Here is a 25,148-nt window from a genome sequence, read left to right on the forward strand (position 1 = left end):
TCCTTGTTTATATATCTTTCCACATCTTTTTCTTTTGTGGGCATATTGTGAGAAATACACACACACACACACACACACACACACACAATTTTTTAAATGACATTTCACAAGTCTTATTTTAAAATCAATTGTGAGACATTTAATTTTTCTCAGTTATGGTGTTAGACATTTAGGCTGTTATACCTTTTTGATATTATAAACAGTTTACAATAGAAATCATTAGCTGAAAATGATTTACAAATAAAATGAAACAAGACTAAAAAATCTGAAAAATTCTGAACAATGGACAGTAATACAAGAGATGAATAACAATTGTAAAATCACTCACTCTATGTGGACTCAATACCAATACTATGAAAACCAGTGGCTGAGGGATAGTTACTTTCGACCAGACCTTGATTTTGACCAGCTCTTCTTTTTTTAGTTAAAATGTTTTCAGCAAAATTACCTGAAGCCAGTGGCAGCGGGGAATTATGTGAGCAATAAGCAGATGCCAACCCCTAGGAGGATTCACAGGAAGGCCTCAATCCCTAGGAAGTGAATGCCACCTAGTGATTATGTTACGGAGGGGCTGTGTCCAGGGGACTAAGCCAAAGACTCAGTGACCTGAAATGATAGAGGTAAGAAGGAGAACTAAATCTGAAGATCAAAATATTAAAATACTTATCAAAACTGGAGCACAGGGTCGTAGCTAGGCTAATGACAACAGGGACTTGATGCTGAGTCCCAGCGTGTTGGCCTAGAGCTTCTTAAGACTTTCCTGTCTGAGAGCAGGGGATTGGACCTGGGGTGATCCGACAGGTGGGGAAATGGCCCCTGAGAGCTCCAGAGATTAGGAATCTGACAGGTTCTGACAATCAGAGATTTCGAAGAAGGAGAATAACCTAGTGGAGAGTTGTGGGGTGACTTAACAGTGTGGTGTAGGCAAGGAAGCATTTTAAGAGGATACTTCTTAAAATCATTGCAGTGGCAAAGAAAAAAGGAAGAGACTCAGTCTGGATCTATATCTAGAAAGCTATCTAAACTGTTACCATGAACTCAGTAGATGGGAATAAACAATTATATTCCTCTTTGTATCAATTTCTTTGCATCGCGTTTTTGGTATGAAGAGAAAACGTGATTGGTTGTTGGAGACTATAATGTTGCCATTACTTTTATTGAATTGAATTTTTATCTGGTATATTAAAATGTTCCTCTTTTATTACAAAGACCCTAACTAGACATGTCATGCCTTATGATTACAGTTTGTTAATTTTGTCATGTTTTAAAATTAAAAAACATTCTTTTCTTGGCGTTATGAAGGCCACCACAAAATGAATGGTTAATACCTTGGAAAGATGGTTCAATTAACTTTCTTGGCTGTTGATCAGATAAGCATAAGATTTATGATCGTATTCTGAAGTCTTCGTTAGGTGAGCCCTTTGTTGCTCCCGTAAACCTCCCAGCAAGTAGTTTTCAAATCCCAGGAGGTGCCATCTCTAAGTTAAATGTAAAGAAAGCCTCTTTTTGCTGAGTGTTTATATAGCTTTTTGTTTGCTCGTTTTTGTTTTCAGTAAGAGTAACTGTTGCACGGAAGTTAATTCAGAATTTTTAATTAGAAATAGACAGTTCTTTATGTTTCTGGAGATATGAAATTCGAAAACTTCCAAGAATGCGGTAACTATTCCAGGAACGCCTCTTAATTAACTGCAGCTAGTGGTTGGATTTGCTTCATTGCTTTGAACTTTTCAGTCAAGCCTCCCTTCCACAGTGTGTGATGGATGTGATGATCATTTGTCTTTCTTTCATGGTATTTTCTAATATATACTGTTTTTAAAATTAAAAAAAGCAACACATATAAAAAGTTAAAGGAATATTGAATACAGATCACCCCTTCCTTATCCTTCTCAAAATGATGACTGATAACAGTTTGATGTGTATCCTTCCAGTTTATCTTGGAGATTCTGCGTATGTATACATACATATAGGATGTCATTATGCACTCCTCTTCTTCCTCCCCCTTACTTCCTCCTCCTTATCGTAAGTGCTCTGTATTGCCAGAGGAAAGGGGGCTTTATTCTGTGTTTTGTGCTTTACGGAATTTCATTCCTGGTTGAAACTTACTTTGTTTGGCCTTTCCTTGCCTTGCCCACGGTGAACCCAAAACCAAACCCATTGCCGTTGAGTCAATTCCGACTCATAGCGACCCTATAGGGCAGAGTAGAACTGCCTCATGGGGTTTCCAAGGAGCTGCTGGTGGATACGAACTGCCAACCTTTTGTTAGCAGCCGTAGCTCCCAACCACTGCACCACCAGGGCTCCTGCCCGCTGTGGAGGTTCAGTAAGTTCAGCCTGTGTTTTCTCTTTCCTCGGTAGCCTAACTAGGAGCCCTCCCAGGATAGATCCTCAACCATGTAAAAGAGGGCGATTCTGATGCTTTCTCTTGGGGACAGCCATCTAAGCAGCCCCCGTTCTGTCTTCTCCAGTGTTTGGCACCAGGACCAGAGGGATTTTTTTTTTACTAGCTGATTTCAAGCATGAAGTTTCTCTGGGGTTTCTCTCCTGTGTCTGTTACTGGTTCAGGTTTCCTCTGCTTTAGTTGTCTATCAGTTCAACTCTGTCTGATTTCTGTCTTCTAGAATTTTCTCAAAATTTTTGGCATGTTGATGGTAGATCTCCCCACAACCCCTTTCTCTTTTCTGTCATTTATGTGAGACTTGGGGCGTCTGAAGAGATGAGCCATGCATGGAGCTCAGTTACTGTCTTGAACTCCCACATGTCTAGTCTTTCTTCTCTATTTCTGGTCCAGCTTTTTGGGGAATCTTTCAGAGTTTGTTTGCAGTTCCTCTAATTTGTACTGTTACTTGGAAGCATCTTTTTTTTTTTCCCCACCAATGTGCATTTAATATTAATCATAATGAGATCATTATCTCATTGTTCTCCATTTGGGTACATAAATGACACTATTATTTAACAAACTTTTTCTACTGGATTTATGGACCACCACAAGGTGTTAGTTGCAGAAGCTGAATTAATGATGCAAAATTCACTTTTACAAGTATAACTAAAAAAACAGACCAAAAAAACCACCCTCACTGTCATTGAGTCGATTCTGACTCATAGCGGCCCCATAGGGTTTCCAAGGTTGTAAATCTTTATGGAAGCTGACTGCCATATCTTTCTCCCGTGGAGCCACTGGTGATTTCAGACTGACAAACTTTTGGTTGGCAGTCAGGTGATTTAACCACTGCACCACTGGGGCTCCTTTAGTTACAACTATAGCTAATTATCCTTATTTCATTTGATAGATATAAACAAGTCACAATTTCTTTATAATATATATTTACATTTTATTTGCCAGGTTACCGAGTATTATCAGTTAACCTTTTCAATATCCAGATCAGTTGGAGATACAGAAAATAATGTAATGGTAACTATTCATGGGCACGTGGTACTCAATGAATGGATCTTAAAATGATTTCATAATTATTATCAGAAACAAATTAATGGCCCAGCATTTTTCCCCCCTCAGGAAGGAGAAAACATTTTTTATTTGGCAATTGAAGACATAGAAACAGATACAGAGCTTCTGATTGGCTACCTGGACAGTGATATGGAGGCCGACGAGGAAGAACAGCAAATTATGACAGTGATCAAAGAAGGGGAAGTTAAAAATTCTAAAGCACAATCAACAGCTGGCAGAAAAGGTATTTTATCTTTAATTAATGTTCTCAGAGAAAGAAAGTTGTAGGTGAAATATTGTTTGAATCATAGTTGAATTATAGTTGCATTGTAATAGGGCGTTCTCAAATTAAAGTTAGTTTTTGTCAAAACCACCCTCAAGGGAGTCCGGCTGTGTACTCACCTTTCATACAGTGGGAGCAGAATGCTGGTGTGGTGATGGGTTTGTCTTGTAGAGTTGCCATGGTAAGGGGCAGAGCTGCGTTGCTGGGGCAGCTCCTGGCTCTCCCTGCTCTCAGGGGCGTGGTAGGGCATGAGTAGTGGGGACGTTTATGCTGTAGACCTGGCTCTGCCACTCATTAGTCTTGTAGCATTGGGTAAGTCACTAACCCTTTGAGACTTCACTTTCTCATCTGCTAATAGTGAAAGATGAATACAGAGGGGTGCAGGAGGCAAAGAAGAGGCCCTGCTGGGTACTAGGGGGTTGCTTCCTGGGCTTTGCTTTTGTTTGAGATCCTTTGAGAATCTGGGGCTTCTGGGAGTCTCTTTATTTTCTGATCACAGAGGCCTGCAGGATTGTGAGGTCTTCTAGTGTGGTAACCAAAAGCTTGCAGTGAGCCTGGGTCAGACCTGTTTCAATCAGTCCTATAAGCCAGGAGATACATGTCCTGAAAGATGTATTTTCTTTTACTGACCTCACTTTCTTGTCATCGGCTGGGGGATAATCAGTTATTGTTAGACCTTGTGTCTCTTACATTGTGTTTTACTCCTGGTGGGGTTTGAGGGAAGTATGAATGATGTTATAGGTGTTCACATTTTGTCATAGGTTGATATTTACTGTGTAATGTTTTTCCGTTTTGTTTAGCACAGCCACTTCAGAAGCCACACTGGTTTTGTTAGTAGCAGTAATAGTAATGCCTTTTATATGAACTTTCTATTCTAACTGTATGTCATTGGCTGAGAAAGTATGAGCATTCTCTCGGAGTGGCTAGCCTTTGCTTCTGTTTACTTTGCTTCTGTGATTATTTAAGGGGAAGATGGGGACAGGCTTAGTCTACTGTGTTTTTTAAACGTGCACTATGCTATTTGGAACGCCATATTTGGGGTGATGGGCACTATTTCTGTATTATTCTGTTTTCTTTGTTTTTCTCAGTCATTTTCAGGGCTTGTTATTATTGCATCTATTATTTAAACTAAATAATGTCTCTTGCTTATCTGTCGCCATCCCCGATTACTATTTTCATTATCAAAATATCAGTTTTCATTCTTTGTAGAAAGAATTAATAGAAACTTTGACATGTTTTTTTAGACATACAAATCAGGTACTTCCATTATTGCTATTTTTATCTTAGGCTTTTTAGTGCCTTGTTTGTAAGGCTAAAAAAAAAAAGGAAAGCTTTCAAATGTCTAATAATGGAGAGTTTGGTTAAATAAATTATGGTATCCCAAGTTTAAAAACAAAAACAAAAACGTGACTTGAGAAAATGTTAAATAGAGAAAGAAAGGCAACATATAATATTGCACATAAAGTATGATCATAAATGTCGTTATCTAGAGATGCATAAAATATATATGCACAAAAGAGAAATCTGACATGGTTGTCTCCTTATGATGGAGTAATTGGTGATATTTATTTTCTTATATTTTCTGCATGTTCTAACTTTATGTTATAATCGGAAAAAACATATATAATTGAAATAGCACACTTTGAGAAATTAGAATTGTGTCTGTCTCTGTGGGATTCATGAGCCCTAGAGAGAGAGTGGAACCTTCTGACGCCCGCTGTAATGAACGCTGTTTTTAAGACTTCAGTATGTTTTCATGTACAGGCTAGATTCTCCTTGGAGTTCAGCATAGTTTACTTCCGTTGAAGTTTTCCCCTCATGCAGCTAAAAGTGAACTAGAGATGACCCATTTAGAGAGAGCTTGTTTTACAGCTCAACGTTTGTAATAACTCTCTGAGCTGAAAAATTAACACTAATAGGGTAAGCAAACACTTGAATTTCATTTTGAATTAATTTGGTGAAAATCAAGCAAAATGATTTAAAAATAATCCCTTTCCTCTATTAACACTTTCTATTATTTTTCATGGACAACACTATAACTGTTCACAGAGATAATAACAATTTACTAACATACTACCATTAAACCTGTTGCCATCGAGTTGATTCTGACTCATAACGACCCTATAGGACAGAGTAGAATTGTCCCATAGGGTTTCCGGAGACTGGCTGGTGGATTCAAACTGCTGAACTTTCGATCGCAGCTGTAGCTCTTAACCACGATGTCACCAGGGCTCCATAGTACCGTTAAACACAGTTATTTTTTATTTTAAAATGAAAAGAAAACTGAAGAGTTCTTGGCTCTGAAATTTTGTCTAATAAATGTGCTTCATTATAAATGTGCAGATCGCCTTGGCTGTAAAGAGGACTATGCCTGTCCCCAGTGTGAATCGAGTTTTACCAGTGAGGAAATTCTTGCTGAGCATCTTCAGACGTTACATCAAAAGCCCACAGAGGAGAAAGAATTTAAGTGCAAGAACTGTGGGAAGAAATTCCCAGTGAAACAGGCTTTGCAAAGACAGTGCGTACATTAATGAATATCTTTAAGATTATAAACTAATACTTTGTTTAACTATTTCGTTTGGTTTGTCTTACAGTTTCTAACGTGTGTGTGGATATACGAGAGACAGAAATTAAACATTTTGCATTGCATTGTCATTATCTGGTCTTTTCCTAGTATAGTGTGTTTCTTCTGAAATATTCTGATTATGAAACTTAACAAGTAAACGTGATTTATGTGAATCGGTCCTTGTCCATTTAATAACTTGTCCTGAAATTCCAAGTTCACTGGTTTCCTAAACTGAAATTCAGATATCCATAATTTGGCTAGTGCTTTAAAGTCAGAGTTCAAGTTTCAGTCATCTGCATTAGATATTTCCTCTGGAATCAGAAAAAAAAAATGTTTAAGAAATGGAATAACTTAGAGTATAAAGAATACGTGGACATTTTGAGAAGCATTGCTTATTTCACAGCAATTTCGAGGAATAATTTGAAGAAGGGTAGGTACAAGGAAATGACAGTAGGATGAATAACTTGATTCCCCATACATTGCACTACACACTTAATTACTTTATTTACATTTCCAGTCGCCACTGAGTCGGTTCTGACTCATGGAGACCCTATAGTACAGAGTACAACTGCCCGTAGGGTTTCCAAAGCTGTAATCTTATGGAAACAGACGGTCACATCTTTCTCTCATAGAGCAGCTGGTGGGTTTGAACCACCAGCATTTCCTTTAGCAGCTGAGTGCTTAACCACTGTGCCACCCGGGTTCCTTAACTGTTTATGTTAACAGCATACGAAATTATGCTTTTACCCTTAAGTATTTTTCAGGATCATTATTATTAGAAGGGAGGAAATAGGTACACTTGTTTGTAAATTTTATTTTTAACAGAATGTTAATATAATCATCTCGCATATGAGCAGGAACCTTTAACATAGGGTTAAAGTTAATGTTCCTTTTTTTTTTTTACTTCATTAAAGCAAAAATTCTGAAATGTGCTACATTTCATATTAATATTATTCCCACATATTGTATACGTTGGCTTTTGCTTATAAAATTTTAGATGCAAAATTTCTGCTCAAAACTTAAACTTAGAAAATGTTTAAAAAACTGTAACTTTTATAATAGCACATTTGGAGATTTCATTGCAGGTGATTAAAAAAATAAAACAAGCAAGGAATATATACTTTTTTAATAAATGGACTTTAAAATTGCATTATTGTTGCCTTTTATTGCATTTAGTTTTATATGACCTACATGAAAGACGCTCTTGCTGAGCTGGGGCCTGTAATTTAATAAGATACTACTAAAAATTTAAAAAGGCAAAAGACAGACTGAAAAGAGAGATGACAAGCATGGATTTATTCAAAAGGGTATATTGTGTGTTTGTCTTAGACTTCCGGTGGTTTTTTTTTTGTATTTCCCTTCAGTGTTCTTCAATGCACAGCGAAAAGCAGTCTGCAGGATTCTTCACGAAGTTTTCAGTGCTCTGTTTGCAATTCCTCCTTCAGTTCAGCATCGAGGTTTTGTGTCTGAGTGTCAGATTGCTGTTATATAATTGTGGATCATTTTTGGCTTGCATGCTTTCATGCTTCTTAGTGATTCAGTGTCTTACGGCTACAGAATTTCAGTGCTTTCCTTTTTACCTGCAGAGGTAATGCATGAAATGACCTTGGAACTCAACTAGGGAGCATGTATTACAAAAGCTTGCTGTGATGTTGGAAGTCTGTAAATATGTCTTCACCTTTTCTTCTCCATGTTCCTCTTTGCTGGCCGTCTTGTAGTTTTGAGCAGCACCGAGAGACTTGCCGAGGGGACACCAGGTTCGTGTGCAAGGCCGATAGCTGTGGAAAGAGGCTGAAGAGCAAGGATGCCCTCAGAAGACACCAGGAGAACGTCCATACTGGTGAGGAGTCATTGGAGGGGCGTTTTTAAAGGGATTTCCTCTCCCCAGGCTGCAGTGATCTGTTTTCAATGCTCACTCTCAAGGAGAGAGTTTGCTTTTCCACTGTAGTTCATGCAGATGTGTACTTCTGGCACTGGATTTTGTTTCTTTCATTGAACACTCTATTTCTTTTTCAAGTTGATTTCAGCAACATTTGTCATTTTTCCACCTTTAAATTAATCCTAACTAAACCTAAGCTGGAATCTAGTTGTGCTGGGCAGTCAAATACATTAAGAACTAATAGTTTAAGTAACAATTTCAGATTTCAGCTTATGAAATTTTTTTTTACAGAAATTGTTGGAATTGACTATTTTAGATACATTTTAAAACTAATTATTAAGAGATGCCCCTCTGATTTAGTATTTCTATATTAAAATGCCAGTTTTTAATGCTTATATTTCTCCTATTTTGGAGAAAATTAGTGGCTGCATTTTAATACAGGAATTGAGTATGTTTGGATTAATAATGTATGTATTTGACTTCCTTCTAATGGCTAGCTAAACAATAATACAAAAATAAAATTGACTGTCCATTATATTACATCTTCTTAGCACATGGTAGGCAGTCAATAAACGTATTTTGGTTTAGGGACTGAATGTATTGCATTGTGTTGAACGGATGTTTGTATTGTCAGAATTGACGTTTTACTTAGTATCTTTTCCTTAATGGGTACTGAGGTTCATGGAACTCCTTGTATCCTTCTGTGCCTGTACTTTTCTCATGTGTTCACTTCTGCCCTTCCTTGGCTTCTGGGAATGAGTGAAAATGTTGTTGTTCATTGCCCTTGGGTCTGCTGGGACTCATGGTGACCCCTGTAAGTGCAGAGTAGAACTGCTCCATAGGGTTTTCAGGGCTGTGACCTGTCAGAAGCAGACCACCAGGCCTGTCTTCCGAGGCACCTCTGGGTGGGTTCAAACTGCCAACCTTTAGGCTGCTAGTCAAGTGCTTAACCATTTGTGCTACTCAGGGACTCGAGTGAAGGTACCTGTCTGGATATACAGATGTGGATTTCTTTTCTCTTGTTTGTTCTCATATTCAGTAGAAATGGATAATCGGTATCCAGCCTCTGTGTCCTCAGTGTTGATTATCCAAAAAGTGTCTAATAGTGAAGTGATAAGGGGATTTGGGCATGACTCTGGCTCCAACCTTGCATCCTTGGTTGGGACTGCACGTTAAGTGCAAGCTGTGTACGGAACCTCTAGAGGTGAGTGCTCTGTCAGATGCAGCCTTGGGAGGAACCTCTAGAGGTGAGTGCTCTGTCATATGCAGCCTCGGGAGGATGCCCATCACCAGGGCTGTATAGTGGAACTCCTTGTGTCTTTCTGTGCATGCACTTTTCTTTTTTCCTTTTAAAGAATATATGACTGATTTAGGGAAGATGACACTTTTAAGAATTCATTATATTTGTGTCTTCTCTTCGTATGCAAAAAGCAAGCATAATTTTTGATATTCTTGCCTTTGTATATATATAGATTTTAAAGCTGTTATGGTTAAAATGCTGTTCTTAATTTTCTCCATCTTTGTCTGCAATGTATTGTAACGAATCTTTCATGTTAGTTTTGAAGTTAACTTTGCTGAACTAAGTAAAAAACCAGATGCACACTGAAGCTCTGGAAACCTTTCGTGTTCTTGTTACTGGGCATGTGGTCTTCAGGCTGTGCTGTAAACATACTTTCTTTGAGGCTTCTTCTAATTGGCCTTGAATATAATATTACTGATTCTGGAAATTCATCATGATTTTATAGGAAATAATTTATGAAAAGGCAATTTTGTTTTATTTTTCCAGTGTGCTTGTGGATCATATAAACTGTGAACTCTTACCATATTTTAGCCAAAGACCACCAGGTATGCCTTTTGCCAGGCTTGGTGCACAATCTTCTTCCCTCATTCATAGCCTTCTGTCACATCTCCCCTTTCCTTCTCCCCAGCCCTAGGCCTTCTCTCTTGCCTTTTCTTTTATCCTTCCTCTCTCCCTTTCCCATTAGATTTCTTTGCTTTTGACTCCTTGTAACTCTTCATGTAGCATTTGGGGTTAAACACTAAGAATCAGTTATAAAATGAGTTACTTAGTTTTTTCTTTGAAGGAAATTATCATTCTCTGCTAAAAATAAATATAATACTTTTCAAACTTATTAGTCTCTCTACCCACATATTTAAGTCATTCATTAATTCAAAAACTGCTTTTAAGTAGCATTGTTTAAAGTGCTGGGGATACATAACAGAAAAAGCTAGACGGAGTCCATGCTCTCAAGGAGCTTCCTTTTTAATGGGGGAGACAGAATATAAACCCACAAAAACGTATGTGTGGTAGAGATATGTCAGGTGAGGGTAAAGGCTATGAAAAGAAGTAAAGCAGGGTCTAAGGGTTAGTGCAGAGGATCCTTAGCTTTTGTGTGTTGTGGAGCCTTTTGCAAACAGTGTTTTTAAATTTATAAAATAAAATATGTGTGACTACAAAGGAACCAATTTATTGATATGTAGTTATCAATAATTTAAAAATTGTACTATAGTAATGTGTGTGCTTCTTTATTCATGCGTTATTTAAGAAGATCTGGCAGCAGATCTAGTACCTATTATAATTTTAAGGTAATGATATGTATAAACCCAATTTTATAATATCTATAATTGCAATTTAATATGAAATATATATATTTATTGGTGACAAAATCATAGGTACTGTAGTACTACTGTGTTCGGTTGCCCAGATTTATAATTGAAAGGAAATGTTAAATTTCAGTTAGAGGTTAGTGAATAGAAATATATTTTTGCCATCCATGTTCACAGATTGCCTGGGATAAAGAATGACAGCAGAGGGATGCTATTTTATGTGGTGTGGTCAGAAAAGGCCTCAGATGAGGTGACAGTTGAGCAGAAACCTTAATGAAGTGAAGGGTGAAGTGTACAGACATTTGGGGAAAGGATATACCATATTGGGAATAGCAACTGCATAGGTCCTTAAGCAAAGCAGTGCTCACACATATGGTTGTAGAATCCTTTACTATAGAAAGGCAAAGTTGCTCAAGGAGTGAGAATACTTTGCAGCTTCTACCACTGATGATGAGAGATGTTTCTTGTTAGGTGATATGAATTGAAGATGCTGAGAAGAAAGAAGCTGAATTTTTAAATATGTATCACATTTTTCCATAGAAACTATAAGATGTGGTGGTCTCAGACAAGCTCCCAGAAGCATGCTTAACCCACAGTGTACTGAAACTTGTAGTACTTCAGTAACTACTTATTTGGAACACTTGTGTTAATTTCTCAGGTGGTCTCCTACTTCTGTAAGTTATGTGTTCCTGAAAATATTTTTGGAAGTTGAATCTGAAAGTCAAACATCAGACTTACCTAAATATAAACCAAAACCAAAACCCAAACCTGTTCCTGTCGAGTCGATTCCGACTCATAGCGACCCTGTAGGACAGAGTAGAACTGCCCCATAGGGTTTCCAAGGAGTGCCTGGTGGATTTGAACTGCCAACCTTTTTCAGTCAGCAGCCAAGGTCTTTAACCACTGTGCAACCAGAGCACCTGTCTGAATATAGGAGAACTAAAATAGTCATAAAGTCTCTAGTGATGACTTCATAGGTGCTTCCTTCCTGAACCTAGGCAGCCTTCAGTTACCCAAGAGGAAACAAAGAGAGTAAAGGGACTGACTTCTTCATCCACTTCCCATCTTTGTCTTTGGCTTAGATTCTGTGGGTGCTAATAGAGGGACTTGTGTTTATGGGAGATAAAATTTATCTGCATTCTCAGATTAAAAGAGTTATATGTGTTTCTTGTTTCTTCTCAAAGGAGCTAGGATTCCTGTTCTAGGATGAAGAATAGGAAAAGCCTTGGGAAGGAGAGAGAAAGGTGAAGAGTAGGGATGGGAGTTTGGAACCACCGGTGGGTTCGAACAGCCAACGTTTTGGTTGGCAGCTGAGCACTTAACCATTGTGCCACTGGGGCTCCTTCCCCTCCAATCCCCGTCTACTTAGTGGAAAGTAAAGAGGAGTTATAGAGGCAAGATATATATTTTGGAGGCTGAGTTATTCTTTCATTTTGTAAATGTCCTCAGAATCTGTAGTAAAATCACCATAATATTAACAGCTGCATCCTCTGCAAATGATTTCACCATTTAGCCAGCCTACACCCCAACACCAAACATTCTGTCCTTCATCCTGCACATAAAATCGTTCACTTAATCCTGTTGATACTGCCTGAGAAAAGTCTCTCTAACATACCATTTTCTTCCCATCCCCACTGCTGCTGTCTTAGCTTGCCCCTGATTGTCTTTTATCTTGACGATCACGGCAGCCCACTACTGTGTCTCCTCAACTCTCATTGTCCTCCTCCTAGTCTTACTAATTCCAGAGTGATCTTTCTAATACACCAGTGTACCTATAAGCTGATTTGGGATATAATGTTTTAGGTATTGATTCATCACACTTCCTAAATAAATTGCTTTTTCCATTTTGCTTAATTATAAATACTTTCTCCTCCATGTATAATTTGAGAAGATTTGCATGTTCAGGTAATATGTTTCATGGGCCTTTCAGTTTAAGTAAATAACTCTGAAGTGCTCTGTAATAAAATACCTGCTTGGCATTCTGTGATAAATTTGAAACTATGATAAATGGACAGAACTAATTAAATACTTGGCCACTTTTTAGTTGAACTCTTAGAAAAGAAAGTATGTCTGGTGCAGAATCTTTAACTCCACAATTTATTTAGTCTGTTAATTACCAATATCTATTAATTACAAATGTTTGGAAAAGTAAAATCCTGCAATGTTTAGATTTGTATTTATTGTAAATTTAAATACCTAATAATTGAACATGTGTAAATAACTTTTTTAATTTTGATTCAGAATATTTCACTGGAATTGTGTATGTATGTGATCTTGAGTGCTTATACATCTTAAATTTTTATCAGCTTCTTAGAGTTGTGGATACTTCCCTGATATGTAGTGCTGCAATAAGGATTTTATGTATTCAAAATTTAGATATTTAAATATAATGGAATTTATTCCTGAGTAAATACCTGAATATATATTGTTATATAAGTGTCAGGACAGTTATGAGGTATTGCTTGAAAAAACAGAAAATAAAGCACCTCTTTGTGAATTGTATGTCACAACACCTAAAAAAATCCCAATTGTTTTGAAGAAAATAATTTCCACTTAACTAGTTTATGTGCCCAGCAGAAGCTCCCATTCCCTCTGTAAACCGCCTGCCCTGCAGCCCACACCATGAAGAATGCTCGACTCCTGACTTGTTTTCTTTGATGGCGCTTGCATCTTCCTCAGCGGTAATGCTTAAATTCCAAGCCTCTCCCTGCACGGGATTAACTGTATCCTGCTTCATTTGTGGCAATGGACTTTCACTGTATTATGAATGTCATTTCATGCAATACTTTTCCCCATTAGGATTGAATATATGTTCACTAACATTTAATTAACATATCTAAAGCTGAGTTATCATTTTATGGAACGTATATTCAAGATGTATAAGAACATGTACTTTGTGACATAGTACGTGACAGAAATGTTGATGCGATTAGGAAAAACTTACTCAGTTCATCGTTATTGTTGTCTAGTTGATTCTGAGTCATGGCGACCCCATGTGTGCAGAGTAGAACTGCTCCATAGGGTTTTCAAGGCTGTGACCTTTCAGAGGCAGATCAACAGACCTTCCTTCTTAGGTGCCTCAGGGTGGTTCCAAACCACCAAACGTTCGACTAGTAGTCTAGTTCTTAACTGTTTGCGCCACCTGGAGATTCCATGCAGTTCATAACTTCACTTAAACTTTCATAGTTATTAAGGAATCTATGCATTGAACATTAATGGCTGCTACTGTTACATATGTCAAATGCTACTAACCTTATAAAGGAGGAGACATCCAGTCATCAGTGCCTCCTAATGGAAATACCCAACACCACATAGGAAGTAATCTTGGAAAAAATAATAAAGAAGCAGAACTTGAATCTGATTAAGCCTCTAGATCTAGCTACCAATTTATAGGAAATGCACTGGACAGAGGAATGTGTTAAACTGTGCCACAGGGATAAAATCAGCAAAATCTAGACTGTGGGAGTAATCCACAGGACAGTTTAGTTACTTCAGTAAATAAATCACAAGGAAAAATAAACAAGAAGAAAAAATGGATTGGAACCTATATATTAAAAGAGATATAAAAAAATGTATCAACTAGTTGCAATGTAGGGACTTTATTTGAATCCAGATTCCAGAATTTAAAAATGTAAAATAATGTTTATGACTTTTAACAGACAATTGAAAATTTGAAAACTGATTGCAGATTTGATCATACTAAGGAATTAGGTTTTAGGTGCAATAATGGTTTTGTGATTATATTCTAAAAATAGTTGCAGACTGTAATATGTTTTGGATTGGCCTCAAAAGAATACAGAAGTAGGGAAGTGGATGGGGCTGAGGAGGGGGCACAAGTGGCCGTGGATTAGTCATTGTTGGGGCCAGGTGATGGATACATGGTGGTTCATTATACTGGTTGTTTACTTTTTGTATATTTGAAATCAGTCAATCAAAGATGAAAAAAATATTACGGTCATTTATGATGGTAATGGTGGTTCAGTTGATGCTATAATTACATGAAACCAAAAAAACCAAACCCCTCCCCGTTGAGTTGATTTTGACTCCTAGAGACCCTATAGAACAGAGTAGATATGAAATGAGTTACAATAAATATAATCACCATGTAAGAGGACAATATTGCACTTTCTTTTGACTTTTATAGTAATATTAATTGCCAATATAATGTCTTAATTGTACATGATATTTCTGTATTGTGTTTTTTAACAATGTGATAAAGTATGTGTTACAGATTTTGTAAGAGCCCGGTGCTCATAAGAATACTTCGTAAATTCCATCTTAACAAAACAGTTAATTAAATCAAATGATTCTGCTGAAAAATAAAGGAAATGGTAAAATCCTTATGAATTAATAAGTCCAATTTTTTCTTTTATAAACACATTTAGTTAATATTAATTTTGTTTGAATTTTTTGTGGGAATGTTTTTCTCTTGTAATGCTAAATTAGTATAAAACAAACAAGCAAAAAAAAAAAAAAAACAAAAACAAACCGGTTGCCATTGAGTCAATTCTGACTCATAGGGACCCTGTAGGACAGAGTAGAACTGCCTCATAGGATTTCTAAGGAGCAGCTGGTGGATTTGAACTGCTGACCTTTTGGTTAGCAGCCATAGCTCTTAACCACCACGAGGGCCCCAGGTTAGTATAGGAAAAGGTAAAAGACCCTTTTTATATATGTAGAAAGTTGGAGATTTATGAAATTTAAAAAAGAAAGAGGTTTTAAAATGCAACTTCTTTATCTGAATTTAATTGGTATATCTATAACACTGAACATTTTAGAATGTTGAATTACGAAGATGAGATACCTGTGTAGAAATTATATACTACCTTGGAGCCTTGATGGAGCCCTGGTGACACAGTGGTTAAGAGCTACAGCTGCTAACCAAAAGGTCGGCGGTTTGAATCCACCAGCTGCTCCTTGGAAACCCTATGGGGCAGTTCAACTCTGTCCTATAGTGTCGCTATGAGTCAGAATTGACTCAATGGCAACAAGTTTTTTTTTTTTGTTGTTTAGAAATGCTGTATTTAATGCTGCTCTCAATATTCTCATTTAAATGATGATTATATTTTGTTTCTGTTTTAGGAGAGTCTAAGAAAAAGCTTGTATGTTCAGTGTGCAATAAAAAATGTTCTTCAGCATTAAGCCTACAGGAACATAGAAAGGTCAGTAAGAAAGGTTAATGCTCATGGCAATACAAAATCTTTGAGTTATTCCTAGTGTCCGCCATTTAAATTTTTTATTGATTTTTTTGTATTATAATGTCGGAGCTTTGTCATTAATTTAAGTACTAATGTAAGCTAGAATGCAAGACTAATATGCAGAAAAGTAAGCTGATGCAAAAGGATATTTTGGGTTGCTTATTATTGTTCAGAGTTAGAAATATTGCTTCATTGCAAAGTGCCATGTGTAGCTAAATCCTTTGCCTGCAACACCTGTGGTATCAAGCGTCATCAGTTGATGGTTGCCCAGGAAATAACAAATTAACAGGGAAAGTATATGTTTTTGTGGATTTGTATAATGTGGTGGGCAGTGGCATTTAGCTATTCAAAGGAAAGCACGTTATAATTAAGTCTCACACAACAAAGACAGGAGCTCTATTATTTTGAAAAGTCAAAAATAATGTACACATATATCAAAGTGTTGTTAACAGAGACCAATGAGTATATTAGGAGAAAATAGATTTAATGTATTTTGTAATAACTATAAAATTTACCAAGTTATTACTATGATATGAAAAGTTAATCTGAAAAATAAATGGCAGTTGTTAACTCTAACAACATTAGCAACTAGCTGATAAAATTTATAATAAAATAGAATAGAATTTAGATTTTTCATTAGTATCATGGCAAGATCCAAAAAAATTATGTTGTATTATTACAGTCAAGATATAAATGATCCTTTCCTAATTTTACATATTTTTTTCAGAATATCTGGAAGCATATAATTTTTAAAAAATTATTTCTCTTAGTCATTTTCTACCAAAAGAAAAGGGAAATGGCACTAGAGAAAGTAAAATGTTACTTTTGTTGTGGTTTGAGAAGGGAGTTTTACCTTTTTGTCAATATATAAATATATGTGTTGCAAAATAACTTGACAGTCCTAAAATTCATATGTTATTTAATCCAGTAGTTCCAACCCGTGTGCTGTGGATTTAACCTGTAACATATGAGATAGTTAAGGTGTTGTGTTGGTATACCCAGAGGTTATATCCTATGTGCTGAGTGATTTTGATCTATAGGGAGGAAAAAGAGAGTGGGCACTGGACTGAGCGTCAGCACACTGGCTTTCGTCTCTATCTTAGGTCAGTAACCTTCCATGGGACATTGGCCCTCTGTTTTCTTATTTATGAAATGGGATGTTGACCTGATAAGTGTTTTTAGATTTGTTTTCTGAGTGCCATGAAACTATTTTTCAAAGAAATGTCAAGCAGAGCTCCATCCAGATGCCTCTTCTTTAGGCCTCTCCCCTTCCTACTCCCCAGCAAGCCTACAGCTTCTGAAGCAGACCCCTCGTTTCTGAGACAGAGAATTAAGTTCACTGGAATGGAGGATTTCTAAACCTCCATTTGGTTTTAAAAGTCTGTGATTACTTCATTAATCCATTTTGTTCTTAGAGATTGAATTTTAAGAGATTCTACCAAATTTAAAATTTTACTGACTAGAGTGTTTCAGCAAAGATGGCAGTGGAAAATATTTTTGAAAAATTTTCTTTTGTCCCATTTATTTTCTTCATGATAAACTAATTTTTTCCCTTGGAAGAAATGTCTTAGTAAGACGAAATCTCACCTCCTGCTCCTGAAATACGGTAACTATAGCTTAGTACCTCCTGAGTGGTCTCTGCAGAATGCTAGTAACTTGTTAGCTCAGTGCAACACTTCCTCCCTTACCTCGTTGCCCCTCCAGCTTAGCCTGTCTGAATCCACATGCAGGTTTTAGTGACTCCAGTTTTGACTCTCTTCATTGCCGTATTTGGGTATATATAATGTCTAATAAGGAGCCCTGGAGTCTCAGTGGTTAAGAGCTTGTCTGCTAACTGAAAGATTAGCATATGATGTCAGATGGGTCTTGGCCAAAAGCAGAGAATGCCAGAAAGATGTTTATTTGTATTTTATTGACTATGCAACGGCATTCAACTGTGTGGATCATGACAAATTACAGATAACACTGTGAAGAATGGGAATTCCAGAACACCTAACTGTGCTCTTGTGGAACCTGTACAAAGACCAAGAGGCAGTCATTGGAACAAAACAAGGAGATACTGTGTGGTCGAAAGGCAGAAAAGGTGTGTGTTAGGGTTGTATCCTTTCACCATACTTATTCAGTCTGTGTGTTGAGCAAATAATCTCAGAAACTGGACTATCTGAAAAAACGTGGCATCAAAATTGGAGGAAAACTCATTAACAAGCTGTGATATGCAGGTGACACAACCTTGCTTGCTGAGAATGAAGAGGACTTGAAGCACTTACTGATGAAGATCAAAGACTACAGCCTTCAGTATGGATTACACCTCAACATAAAGAAAACAAAAATCCTCACAACTGGACCAATAAGCAACAAACAGAGAAAATACTGAAGCCGTCAAGGATTTCGTGTTACTTGGATCCACAGTCCACGCCATAGAAGCAGCAGTCAAGAAATCAAAGGACGCATTGCATTCGGCAAATGTGCTGCAAAAGACCTTTTTAAAGTCTTAAGAAGAATGATGTCACTTTGAAGACTAAGGTGGTCCTGACCCAAACCACAGTGTTTTCAGTCACCTCATATGCATGCAAAAGCTGAACAATAAATAAGGAAGACCGATGAAGAATTGATGTCTTTGAATTATAGTGTTGGTGAAGACTATTTAATATACCATGGACTGCCAGAAGAAGGAACAAATCTGTCTTGGAAAAAGTACAGCCACAATACTCCTTAGAAGCGAGGATGATGAGACTTCAAGTATTTTGGTTGTGTTGTCAGGAGGGACCAGTTCCTGGAGGAGGACATCATGCTTAGTAAAGTAGAGAGGCAGTGAAAGAGAGGAAGACCCTGAATGAGATGGGTTGACACAGTGACTACAATCAAGCATAGCAACAGTTGTGAGGATGGCGCAGGATAGGGCAGTGTTTCGTTCTGTTGTACATAGGGTCACTATGAGTCGGAATCAACTTGACCGCACCTAACAACAACAATCTTTACAGAAGCCGACTGCCACATCATTCTCCCTAGGGAGTGGCTGATGGATTTGAACTGCTGACCTTTCTGTTAGCAGAAAGCCCTTTAACCACTGTGCCACCAGGGCTCCTTATAGTATAGTGTAGTATGGTATAGTATAGTATGGTACGGCATGGTATGGTACGGCATAGTATGGTCCGGCATAGTGTATATTACATACTATTCTATGTTACAGTAGAGTATATTATGAATCTTTTGGAAAGTTGTTTAGTTTTGGGATTGAAATTATAAATTATACTTTGATTTGCTGGAAATTTTATAAAATATGTTTACTTAGCATTAAAAACCCATTGCCGTTGACTCAATTCTGACTCTCAGCGACCCTGCAGGACAGAGTGGAACTGCCCGGTAGGGTTTCCAAGGCCGTAAATCTTTATGGAAGCAGACTACCACATTAGGCATTATTAAATAGTATTACCTGTCATTTTCACTTTAAATCTGATTGTTTATTACATCTCCTTAGGAGTTCTGAAAATACTTTTGGCCTGAATTTCTCACTGTCAGTAATATAAAACTTGTTGCCGTCGAGTCAATTCAGATTCATAGCAACCCCATAGGACAGAGTAGAACTGCCCCATAAGGGTTCCAAGAAGTGACTGGTGGATTTCAACTGCCGACCTTTTGGGTAGCAGCCAAACGCTTAACCACCAGGGCTCAGTCAATGCAAAAATGCCTCCATGTACAGTAAATACGCCATGATTTTGGGAATGCCAATTCAATTCAACTTTTAAAAATGTCCCGTTCTTCAGAAGCCACGAGAGTTAGTGGACTATTACAAGTACTCTTCTGCAGTTTTTTATTTAACAGTTACCACTTTACATATGAAATAGTAATTTTTTAAAGTTTTAAACAATCAAAATTTAACATTATAAAATAAAACAAATAATTTTTCATTTATGGCTCAGAAGGAATATCATGTTTTTTTAGAATGTCATTTGTCATCATCAAAATTAAATGTTCTACATTACAGAATCAGAGTTTAAGAGTATAAATCTGCCCTTACTATTTTAAAGAAATATTACACATCACATCATTGCTCCCCAAACCTAAGTGTCCAGTAGAAGCCACTGTGAGGGTATTTGGTGATTGAAGAGCATCTCTGTGTCTCAGAAATGAGGGTTCTGCTTCAGAAGGCAAGATGAGGGAAAATGGGCTTGCTCCCTAATAAATGGCTGTCTTGGAAGAGGGTGGCTTTAAACTGTCTCTGGCCAGAAGTTTATCTTCTGCACTGAGTGGTACTTATGCTCCGAGTGCTTGTGCCGGCCATTGTGTAGAGTTCACACTGCTTTCTGAGGATCCTTGGGACTTTCTGGACTCCATAGACCCCCTGATCAAGATTAGATACCACTGTATCTAAGCAGGAGTACAAGCCAGACTCAAGTGGCTTCTACCTTCTTCTTGCTTTTCACAACCGAGTTTGCTCACTTACCACGAGTCAGATCTGACAGTAACAGAAGGCGGGTTGGCAGCCTCAGACCTGCCAGGTGTGTGGGCATAGAATTAAGACCTGGGATCTTTTAGCTTTGCCTCAGCTTCTGTTTCCATGCTTTCCTTCCTCTTGTCACCCTCCCTGCCTTGAGTTCTTCCATGACACCCAGCAAGGCAGCCTTCACCAGGGCACCAGCCCAGTCTTCCACCTCTTACTCATGTGCTGTAGCAGTTCAGGGTCTTCTGCCTTGATCCTCACTCACGTGTCCCTAGTTATTCTGCAGGGCTAACCCCAATATCTTGGCTTCCTGTAGAGGGGTCTTTACTTATCTGGGTTTTAGTATTGTGAGCTCTACCATTAATGAAGCAGAAGCAAAAACGTGACTTTACCAATAACATTTTTGAATTTTCTGCAAAACAGTTTGATGCTCTTGTTCATTGGGATGATCGGCATTTCTAATAAAGGTTTCATGCAATACATTCCTGTTAGAATTGAGTATGTTATTTATGATAATAAACTCAACTTCTGTCTTTCATACCACCTGTTCAGTTTCTACAGTGTAGTATGTGGGAGAGAAAGAGCTAAATTTAATATACAGTTGTAATATTTATATTAGCTAGTTGTTTGCTAAAGTTACGTTCTGCCTTATTTATTATAGTTTTTGATCTTTTATTTTTACTGTGGTCCTCCTAATATGTGAGATTTTTTAAATTTTTTTTTATTGTACTTCAGGTGAAGGCTTACAGAACAAATAGTTTCTCATGAAACAGTAGTACACATGTTGTTTTATGACATTGGTTAACAACCCCACAACATGTCAACCCTCTAACTTCTCAACCTTTTTTTTTTTTGGTGAAAATACACGTAGCCAAAGATACACCATTTCAAAAATTTCTACATGCACAGTTCAGTGACATTGACTATGCTTTTCCAACTGTGCTGCTATTCTCACTTAAGATGAAGGCTCACAGAACAAAATAGTTTCTCATTTAATAGTTACTACACATGTTGCCCTATGACAATGGTTAACAATCTCACAACACATCAACAATATTCTTACTCAGCCTTGGGTTACCTATCACCAGCTTCCTTGTCCTGTTCCACCTTCTGGCCCTTGTCACTGGACTACTGTACCTCGTTAGTCTCATTTGGTTTTACGGGGCTATCCACTCCCAGGCTGAACAGTGAACCTCGGAGATAACTTCACTACTGAGCTAAAGGGGTGTCTGGGGGCCATACTCTCGGGGTTTCTCCAGTCTCCTTTAGGGCAGTAAATCTGGTCTTTTTTTTGTGAGTTAGAATTATGTTCTGCATACTTCTCCAGCTCTGTCCGGAGCCCTCTGTTGTGATCCTGGTCAGAGCAGTCAGTGGTGGTAATGTCTGAGTTTTTTACTGTAAGCTAAATGCTTTTCAGAATATGTATCTTCTGCTCTTTCACTTGTTTTGTTTTGTACTATATACTTTTTAAGTTTAAAATATTGTTGGCTACTGTAAAAGGAACATTATACCTGAAGAATACATATTTCCCAGTTTAAACCTGTGTGTAACAAAAGAGTTAGTATATAGTGGATATAATTTTTACAGAAAGTATGAATTTAACACACATTACGTAGGTCAGCTATGTTACATGTTTAAATGGTATGTGACTTTATGTTTTATTTTAATGATATATTTTTATGCTCATTGCTTTTTCAATTTACCTATGATAGTGAGAACCAATTAGGGCAGAGTTATGTAGTTTGGGATACTAAAGTAGCAAATGTCTGTACGTGTATATTTTTACTTGAGCACTGTGTAACTTACTTAAGTTTTGACAGTTGATTTAAATGCTCCTTTTGCAGATTCATGAGATATTTGATTGTCAAGAATGCATGAAGAAATTTATTTCAGCTAATCAGCTAAAACGTCATATGATCACCCACTCAGGTAAAATACATACGTTTTCCTTTATATTGAAATTCCTACAAAAGAGTTCCGTTGTCATTTTTATGAGCTCTAAGAGTGATAATCAGGAGACATGGCTATTAGCTTTAGCTTGGCCATTAACTCGCTGTGTGATTTTGGACAAGTTACTTAACTTCTGTAGACCTCAGTTTATTTATAGAGAAAACATGATTGGACTAAATTATATCAGAGATCTTGAGTCACCGTTTAATTTGTCACTTACTCCTCCTTGAGCCTCAGTTTCTTTATTCTTCGTGTATGAAATGGGATACTGGTGCCGACCTTTCAGGATTGCTGTGAAGGTTGAACGAGATTGTTTACGTGCCTAGCATTTAGTAGGGATTCAGCAACTATAGTTTCTACTCATTTTCCTTATTCAGTTATTTATAAATACTGTGGTCATTTGAATAATTCAAGTCTGCATTTCTGGATACTTTTATAACTAAGGTAGTAATAAATGTTAGTGAGAAAGTTATTATAAATACACGTTGAGAATGCTAGTTTTTAAAGCCATAATTTCATTTTCAACAAGTTTGAATATATCTGTTTTACTTAAACAGAATTGTGTCTACTCATTTTTCACAGAAAAACGACCCTATAATTGTGAGATTTGTAATAAGTCTTTCAAGCGGCTTGATCAAGTGGGTGCTCACAAAGTAATACACAGTGAAGATAAACCTTACAAATGCAAGCTTTGTGGAAAGGGATTTGCCCACAGAAATGTTTACAAGAATCACAAGAAGGTAAAAACTTTTTTCTTTTCTTTTCTTTTTTTTTTACTAATTTGCTGGTATGATTGCCATTACTTGTCTTTTAAAGAAGTTTTTATATGTTTAGGACATGCTGTACAAAATATAGCAATTAGGGAAGATCTGGCTTCTACTTTCTCACCACTTACTCAGGCCAGAACCCTTTGCATCTGGCTTCTCTCTTTCTTTCTTTATTGAACTATTCTCCTCACATCCAGAGTGTTGTCCAGTGTTTTCCAAACTTGGAGCCACTAAACCAATTTAGTGGGCTGTGGGGCTGTACTAATTGCTAAATCTTCATTCTCTTCCCTGCCATAAAATTACCTTTTTACCATTTATCTTTGGTGTTCTTATTTCACTTGACTAGTTCTGCCAATTTCTTTGAATATTTCCTTGGTCTCTCCTCCCTCAAAGGGAGTATCAGATTGTCCTGGATGCTTCAGCTGTGGATCTCTTCTGTGTTCTCTTTCCCTCAGAAATGTCAGCTACATCCATGATTTTGGCTATCAACCCTACCCTGATGATTCTTCTTTAACCCTAAGCTTCAGACTCATATTTACAACTGTTACTCTTTTGACGTGATGAATTAAGCATGCCCTAAATTGATTCTTTCATTCTTTGCCCCAGATAACTTCTTTTTTGGAGTTTCCCATTTCTGTTAATGACAAAAACACATAATTATCCCAGTCTCCTTCTTTAGCCTTAGCCCCTTTATTAGATGCCAAATCATAAAGATTCTGACTTCTACATTATCTTTTCATCTTCACAAATATACCTTCCTTTACCATTCCAATGCCTTGATTATTTCCCACCTGGATCACTTTAATATATATCTAATTAGTCTATTTGCTGTCTATACTTCTCCTTACAATCCAGTCTACCAGTTCAATTGTTCCAAAGCACAACTTTGCTATATCATTTTCATACTCTAATATTGTAAGTAGATTTCTAAGCTGTGGTACATATACCATAGCCTGTCCTTCAGAGTCATTTTTAGGAGCTCTAAGAGTAGTAATCAGGAGACATGACTGTTAGGTATGGCTTGGCCATTAACTAGGCTTGTGATTCTGGACAAGTTACTTAACTTCTGTAGACCTCACTTTATTTATAAAGAAAAGATGATTGGACTTACATTGTGACCTCAACCTACTTTTCTAGCTTTGTATCCTTCTATTGTCTTCACGAACCATACCTAAAAATACTTGCTAATTTGCCTGCATTCAGCAGGAATTCTCTACCTTCCCCTTCCTCTTTTCTCTTCAAGTTATAGTCTCTCAGTTTCCTCTGTTGATTGTTTTTTTACTTCTGACGCTTCCTTTACTCAAGTTTTTGTTTCAGAAATTATTTGTTTTATCTTATCTACTTTGTGTAGATAATGATGTTTGATTTGAAATCAGAAGTTTGTCCAAAGATGTTCAGCATCTTAGAAATGTATATAAGATGTACCTTTGATGTGATTAAATATTTGCATATTGGTTTTGGTTGATATATTTTAGTATGTCATTAAGTGACATGCATATAGTCTCTTTTATAAAAGAATTTTTTACTCATTTTTTCACTCTATTACATTGGAAATATAATTATTTCAGTATTTCTTGGTACTTTACAAAGATATCATTTTGATCTTTTTGAAATCATTTTTTAAATTGTGATATTGAATACTTGATGTATTTTTTTAATCTATAAAGTAAAATAAAGTAGATTTACCAAAGGATAAACAGGATTGATTGATAGTGTCCCAATCATCTCTGCCTAGTTTCTTGCTGACCCTCCTTATTTTTAACTCAAGCGTCATATGTTCAGGGCAGGAGCATATTCATTACTGCTGCATTGGAATTACATGACTGTAAAAAATTATCTGGCTAGTTTCCTGCTTAGTCTCTGGAACCCTCCTTTCTTTGATGAAACTGATCTGCCTACATTTACGAGTTTTTCACAGTTTGGCTTATATTATATGCCGTATGGGAATTTGGCACAGGATCTTTGCACCATCTCTCATACTTTCAGCCATAAATCATATGAATGGTATAATGATG

The 25,148-nt window shown here is 37.0% G+C and overlaps 1 protein-coding gene across 1 annotated transcript in view; it reads left to right on the forward strand.

Annotated features, from left to right (window-relative positions):
* The window catches only part of PRDM5 (PR/SET domain 5), a 169,842-nt gene that overhangs the window by 27,990 nt on the left and 116,704 nt on the right, over positions 1–25,148 (forward strand). The window contains exons 2-8 of the mRNA XM_004390710.1: positions 3,512–3,686; positions 6,069–6,243; positions 7,656–7,748; positions 8,010–8,131; positions 15,860–15,939; positions 22,261–22,345; positions 22,949–23,106. Coding sequence (XP_004390767.1) covers positions 3,593–3,686; positions 6,069–6,243; positions 7,656–7,748; positions 8,010–8,131; positions 15,860–15,939; positions 22,261–22,345; positions 22,949–23,106 — 807 coding nt within the window. The 5' untranslated portion in view covers positions 3,512–3,592. The remainder of the gene's footprint in view (positions 1–3,511; positions 3,687–6,068; positions 6,244–7,655; positions 7,749–8,009; positions 8,132–15,859; positions 15,940–22,260; positions 22,346–22,948; positions 23,107–25,148) is intronic.

This window comes from Trichechus manatus, unplaced genomic scaffold (genome assembly GCF_000243295.1).
Source record: "Trichechus manatus latirostris isolate Lorelei unplaced genomic scaffold, TriManLat1.0 scaffold00322, whole genome shotgun sequence".
In the NCBI taxonomy this organism is placed as follows: domain Eukaryota; kingdom Metazoa; phylum Chordata; class Mammalia; order Sirenia; family Trichechidae; genus Trichechus; species Trichechus manatus.